Source organism: Condylura cristata, unplaced genomic scaffold, assembly GCF_000260355.1.
Source record: "Condylura cristata isolate star-nosed mole 26May11 unplaced genomic scaffold, ConCri1.0 scaffold00001, whole genome shotgun sequence".
Lineage (NCBI taxonomy): Eukaryota > Metazoa > Chordata > Mammalia > Eulipotyphla > Talpidae > Condylura > Condylura cristata.
Window position 1 is genome coordinate 8,913,162 of NW_004567102.1, and position 6,546 is coordinate 8,919,707.

The 6,546-nt window shown below is 60.9% G+C and overlaps 1 protein-coding gene across 1 annotated transcript in view; it reads right to left on the bottom strand.

Annotated features, from left to right (window-relative positions):
• Positions 1–908: 908 nt before the first annotated feature.
• LOC101625521 (chromosome unknown open reading frame, human C6orf132) overlaps positions 909–6,546 on the bottom strand; it is a 32,868-nt gene continuing 27,230 nt past the window's right edge. The window contains exons 4-5 of the mRNA XM_004673477.2: positions 3,276–6,453; positions 909–2,727 (exon numbers count right to left, since the gene is read on the bottom strand). Coding sequence (XP_004673534.1) covers positions 2,610–2,727; positions 3,276–6,453 — 3,296 coding nt within the window. The 3' untranslated portion in view covers positions 909–2,609. The remainder of the gene's footprint in view (positions 2,728–3,275; positions 6,454–6,546) is intronic.

The window sequence follows — 6,546 nt, forward strand, 5'->3', positions numbered from 1 at the left end:
CCCCACAGAGCTGAAGAGCCACACACAGCCCACGTCCATTTCCACTGGCTTTCAAATGGCTCAGCTGAGACCCCAGGTCATGGAGCTTGTCAAAAGCAGAGCCAGTCTGTGCTGCCCATGCAGGTGAGCGGAGGGGAGACAGCAGTCAGAGGACAGGAGTGGGGCCGCCCTTGCTGTGCTAATGGGATGAGAGTGACGCCCAAGGACAGCAAAGTCCTGACAGGCACCCAGGTCCCCTTCCCCCACAACCCCTGACAAATGACTCAGTCAGAGGAAGAGCTGCCGCTGCCTCTCTGGCATCGTCTTGAGATGACTGCCCTGGTTGTCAACGCCTGCATCTGGAAGAGCTGAAGATTCCATGTCAAGGCTTTGGGGAGATTGTGAAGGGCCACAGCAAATATGGGGTGGGCACCACCCAAAGATGCCATCTGTAGAGCAGCTACCAGGTGCCAGCCTGAGCTGGACACTTTGCCTAAATCAGCAACATGGCTCCACCTCAAGAGGTCTTGGCTCACCTCCTCGCCTTCTTTCCAGTTATTCTCACAGTCCCTGTACCTTTCCTCCTACCACTTACAACGGCTTCATCCTTCCTCTCCTCCATGACACGGTAATCTTGCCACGGGCAGGGGTCAGGGCTATGTGTTGATCGCTCTGCGATCAAGCACTCTGCCTGCTGTTGAGTAGCGCCTCAAACACTTGGTAAATGAATGCGTGCCTGTCATAATCTTCACAGGTTTTCTCAGAGGTATATCATATCCTTTGTATAGAAGAAGAAACCAAAGGTCAGAGAATCAAAGAGACTTGCTTAAGGACACCGTTTGTTATCACAGGCTTTAAAATCCTTGCAGGGTGTAAGGAACAAATCCTAAGGGTCAGAAGAGAAAGTTGGGCCTGGCAAAATGGCTCACCAGCTGGCCACTTCCCGAGCTGAGCACTCCCATCCTCCCTGCATTCCCGTAGCTTGGAGTCATCAATCACAGCCACAGAGCTGGAGACCAGACCAAACTGGCCTGTTTATTTCCCAAGCCAAGTGAGAGCCAGTTCTTCCCTGCCCAGAGCTGTGTGCAGCTGGGAGTCCATGTCCCACCGCTCCAGCCGTAATGCAGCAGATAAATCAATGGACTCTCTTTTAAAACAATGCACAGGGAAAATACACGCACAGACAGAGCCAGTGCCGGCACTGGGTGAGGTCTGCTTCTTGCACACAATGACCAGATCCTGCCCCACTGGGGTACATAGCACCTTGCACTCCCCCCCGAGGGGGCTCCCTGCTCTCTGGTAGGCTGGCTAGTCACACAGCTCATAGAGGCCTGACACTGCCTGAAAGGGAAGGCTGTGCCTTGGCAGTTGCCTTCTGAGGAGTCCTGCCAAGGCAGCCTGGCTTGGTCTGGTCCCAGGAACTCAGTTATTGCCCCACAGGACACAGACTGAGGCACAAACAGGGCACAGACTGAGGAATACTATCCCCCCCCCCCCATGACTGGTGACCATCTATCTATCAGAGCCGAAGTGTGTCAAGTTCACTGCCAAACAGGCATAAATCCAGGTTGCCCCGGTAGCGCTGGCCCGGACACCCTACGAGTAGGCCTTGCTCTGGATGGGCCCTGCAACTCCTGACTTTCTCAAACACGCCCCCCAGTGGCGGCACACTCTTCTCAGACCTCTGTTCCCCTCTATGTTGCCTTCTGCTCTCCAGGGCTTTCTGTATCTTGGTTACACATTTTAAGATTCAACGGTATTAGGGACCGATAGTCTCAAGGTTGGGAGGGCTGTTGGGAATAATGTCCCCTCCAAATCCTAGATGGAACCTGACCACGTAAAGCCTTTAGTGTCACGCCCTCAGGCCTTCTGGCTCCTCTGGTCCTATCCCCAAAATCACAGCTGCCTGGGAATGTCTCCCATTCCAAACTTGCCTTGTCTCTCACTAAGCCTCCCTGTGCCAAGGGCCAGGGCCAGGGATGAGTGAACCATCGGAACCCAGCCCTGCCTTTGGCCAACACAATGTGCTCAGATCCAGTATCTTCTCCACATGTGCTTCATACATCTCTCTGGACCCCCATGTGGTTTCTGTGCTAGGAACCCCAGGCATCAGTTCTCGAGGTGGCAAACAGTGGCCAGGTGGAGACTACAGAGATCAACCTATAGCACCCTCTACCCCCACATGGACAGGGCTGGGCTTAACCCTTTGTGAGGGCCCGACAGCAACATGGCTATACCCGGGGGCTCCCATTCGGTTACTGCCCCGCCCCCGGCTTTTAGAACCTGCTCAGTAGGTCATGCGTGTACAACTGCTTTAAATAAGTCTCGCTAAAGCAAATAGTATCAGATAGCGGAAATTCGGGCTACAGGTCCTCTCCTCCCTCCTTCCCCCGCCCACTCCCACAGGCAGAGTGTTCTCAGCCACAGCTGTGCTTTGGGACGCAGAAGCCCACCCACCCTTGATCTTCTGGGGCCACTGCCTCTCACTTGCTATCCTCTGTCTGTGTCCGAGGAACAAAAATTCCTGCACGTCAGATCAGGCTGCTCAACACCTGCCGCACCCCTCCCACCCCCACAAAAACAAGTGCCAAGATTCGACCCCTTGGAGTAGAGCTGAGAGGACTCTGGGCTCAGGACGTGGCTTTCCGGTGGGTTCCAGGGTAGGCATAGGAGATGGGATGACGGGTCCCAGGCCTGACGGTGAAGGTGTTGATGGCGCCTCCATAGTGTGGGGTGCTGTGGGGAGACCTAGGGCAGCAGGACAGAGGTGAGGTTAATACCTGCATCTGGCTAACAGAACGCCCTCGCAGCTCCCCCAGGGCACAGTGAACAAAAAGGGGGCTCAGCTCGGTGGGATCTGCCCCCACAAACCTGGTGCATCCACTCCTCAGTCACTCAGTCACTGGGCTTCTCTCTGCGTGCGCCTCGCCCCCCCACTCCACCTCAGCCCCCCTGGGCCCTGCTGGCCAATACCCAGACCCCACACCCTTCTACTCAGGGTCTACTTATCTCGGTGGTAGGGAAATTCCAGCACCCCAGAATCACCAGCTCTCCGCCCCCTCACATTTACCGTCTCACCTGCCCGGTCTCACCCTGAGCCCCGGGCGGAGACACAAGGGGTTGCTGGTGGGAAAGGCAAGTGTGGGAAAAAGAACGCGGAGACTCATGGCCAGCTTTTCCTCCGTCCGCCTGACCACTACAAGGCGGGGGGCATCGTCCGCCTGCTGACCACGGCCTGGTCAGCTCCTCTGTGGTCCCAGGGCAGGGGCTACCCCTCACCTGGCTGCGCGGCTCACCTGCCGTTGGAGGGGCCGAAAGCGTAGTCGCTGCCGCCGGATGCTTTGTACTTGGCCTCTCCTCGGGCGCCGCCCTCCAGCGAGAGCCTGCGCGCGTGCAGGCCGCCCGGGGCCGCTCGGCCGGCCGAGTTGACGCGCCGCATCTCCGGAGCCCCCGGTCCTCCGAAGGGCGCTCCGGGCTGGGGCCCGAAGCAGTTGGGGGTGCTCAGGCTGCGGCCGGTGCCGCCGTGGGGCAACCCGGGGCCGCGGTGTGGCTCCCCGACGTACAGGCGCTTCTTGATGAGCGAGCGACCCCCCGAGAAGCGATCCAGGCCTCCGGCTCTGCCATAGAACGCACCCCCGGGAAAGCGGGAGTAGCCACGGGGCGCCGAGGCGGCGGGGCTCGCGTCCAGGGGCTGCCGCAAGCTGGAGAAGTTGTTCCGGGGAGGGGAGCTCCTGCGGTTCAGATACTGGAGGGCGGGGGCTGGGGGTTCGGGGTCACCGCTGAACTCTGGGGGCGGTGGGATGATTTCAAAGCTGAACTCCTGTTCCTCCCCGTTGTCCTCCTCGGGCTTGTAGGAAGGAGAAGGAGGGGATGAGAAGGACGTGGGCAGCGGGCGGCCCTGGGAGAGACTGGCGGGCGCTGGTCTTTCCCAGGCCGCGGAGGCCTGGGCCGCGGCCGGGGGCCAGTTGTGCGGGTGTCTCGGCTCCGTGCCCTCGGGGTCCCTGCGAGGCTGAGGTTTCCATGGACTGGCTCCCGGGCGCTGGGCTGACAAGGCCAGCTGGGGGTCCTTCTCAGCCTCCTTGGGCACCTTGGGGACCACCGTGAAGGAATTGGGCCGGCCTTCCTTGTAGAAGATGCGGTCAGAAGCTGCCTCTGGCTGGCGGCTGTGGCCACGGAGACTCCCTGGCAGGGAGGCCGGGCCCAGGGCAGCCCCCCCAGACCTCCCTTTCTGTGCCCTCTGTCTGGCTGCGAGGAGCAGGGCCATGGGGGAGCCCCGCTCTACCACCTCCCCTGTCACCGGGTGCCTGAGGAGTTCCTCAGTGGGCTGGGCTGAGGCTGAGGGTTTTGCAGGTGCCCCCTGGGGCTCCTTCACCTCCTCGGGCTGCTCCTGCCCCAAAGCTGCCTCTCCTCTGGCCACAGTGGGCATAACCACCGCAACTTCGCGGCCGGGGCTGTTCTGGCTGCGATGGGGCTTGTAGAGAAATGCCCCCTCCTCTCGCCCAGGGGATGCCTTGGGCGGGAGGGCTGGAGATGAGAGGGCAGAGGACTTACTGTCCTCTGGGGGGCTCCCTTCTGCCTCTGGCTGGGCGGGCCCTGCCGCTGCTTGAGGTTCAGGATTCTCCCACTGCCCAGTTGCAGCTGCGCTGTTCCCTGCTGGGGGCTGGGGCGGTGTGGTGGGCAGCGCTATGGCTGCCGGCGATAAGGCAGGCCCGGGCGTGGCCTTAGGTGGTGTGACTGGCCCAGGGGTGACCTTCGCTGTTGGGCCTGATTCGGTCACGGCCTTGGTGGGTACGGACGGTCCAGGTGTCACCTTGGGAGGCGTAGCTGGTCCGGTTATGGACTTGGGGGGTGTGACTGGCCCCGGGGTGGCCTTGGACTGGCGTGGTGTATTTGGAAGTGTTAAAGTGGACAGAGGTGGAGGATGCTTGGCCACAGGCTCGGAGGTTTCGCCATTGTGGGCCTTGATCACAGAGTTGGAGAGTTTGCCACTGTCAGCTTTGCTTGCAAAGGCTCTGTCCCTCTCAGGCCGAGGTTTGGGAGGCAGAGTCCCTGTGCCGGGCCTGGTTTCCTTCTCTGCCGATGAGAACTGGGCCTCAAGCTTGTTCCGGATCTGCCGGACACTGCGGGTAGGGGAGTCTTGAGGGATATAGTCCACAGGGGGCAGGGTCAAGCTGGTGGTGGCCTCCCTCGCTGGCAGGTTGCAGGGGCTCTTCTCAGGAACACTTTGGGGAGTCTCTTCCTCTGGCAGGCTTGGCGGTACCTCCTTTTCTGGTGGACCGGGGTCCTTCTTGCCCTCTTTTCCCTGAGAGGCCACCGTGGGGCCTGGTCGGTGATTGACGAATCGGTCCTCTCTCCTGGAGCCACAGAGGTAGGCTGCCAGCTCGCTCCGCAGCTTTGCCATCTGGCTGGGGTCCCACAAGTCCATAGGCGCTGAAGAGCCTGTGTCCTCTGGGCTGGGAGGGTCGGGCTTGGGCTTGGGAGCAGGAGGGCTGGGCTTGGTTTTTTTGGTAAGCCCGGCAGGTGGAAGGATTACCTTCTCAGCAGAAGGCAAGGGAGGGGCAGCCGGGGGAAGGGGAGGCGCTGGGGGAGGAAGTGGGGGGGCAGGAGGGGGCAGGGGAAGAGCTGGGGGTGGAGTGTTAGCTTGTTCCTTCGTCTGGGGCTGGGACTTGTCCAGCTGTGTACTGGCTGGTGCCATAGTCCTGGGCTCCTGGGGGCTGTCTGACGTGGGGACCTTGTCCTGGTAGACCTGCGATGCAGGACGAATGTGGAAACTAGGGGGCAGTGGGAGTCGACTGGGGCCCTTCTTGGTGGTCCCTTCTTCCTCTGAAGGGACCCCTTGTGTTTCCTGAACAGGGATGGATGAAGACCTGACAGGGGTTGGGGGAGGCACCTTGAAGGAACGGGGGAAGGTGAGGTGGGGCTCTGGCTTGGGTCCCATGGGGTCCCCTTTCCGCTCAGCAGGGCTCCTGGGCGGGCTGGTCCTAGGATCCTCTGGCTGCCTGCCATTCAGTGCTACCTCTGATTTCCACTTGGTAACACCCCCAGGGGGAAAGAGGTGAGTACCCATTGTGTGAGGAGACACTGGAACTGGGGGTGCTGGGGCTGGTAAAGGGGGTGGAGGTGGGGTTAGAATGCTCAAGGGTGGGGCAGGGGGAATGAAATCAGGAGGGGTGGGAGTGGATGGGGAGGAGGGAAGGGCAGATGGGGGGGATAGAGACCCCAACACTGGGGGTGGTGGTGGGGCCATGTTGGGCGGTGGTGGGGGTTCCAGTAGCAGGGGAGGTGGCGGGGGAGCTGCGGACGGTGGAGGCGGTGGTGGAGACTCCTCTCGGGATTGTAGAATGTCTGAGGGGGGCCTCGGAGCAGGTCCCGGAGGAGGTGGGGGGATAAGTAGGTCCTGGCCATAGTTGCCAGGCCTTAGGTCACCCACAGAACTGTAAAGCCGGAGGTTGCCGTTGACCAGCGTGCCGGTGCCTGGAAGAAGGAAGCAGCAAAGGTAAGGATGGTAGGGCCTCCCTGGCGGCGCAGCGGGTTAAAGCACGGCACTGCGAGGCTAGCCACAGCCGC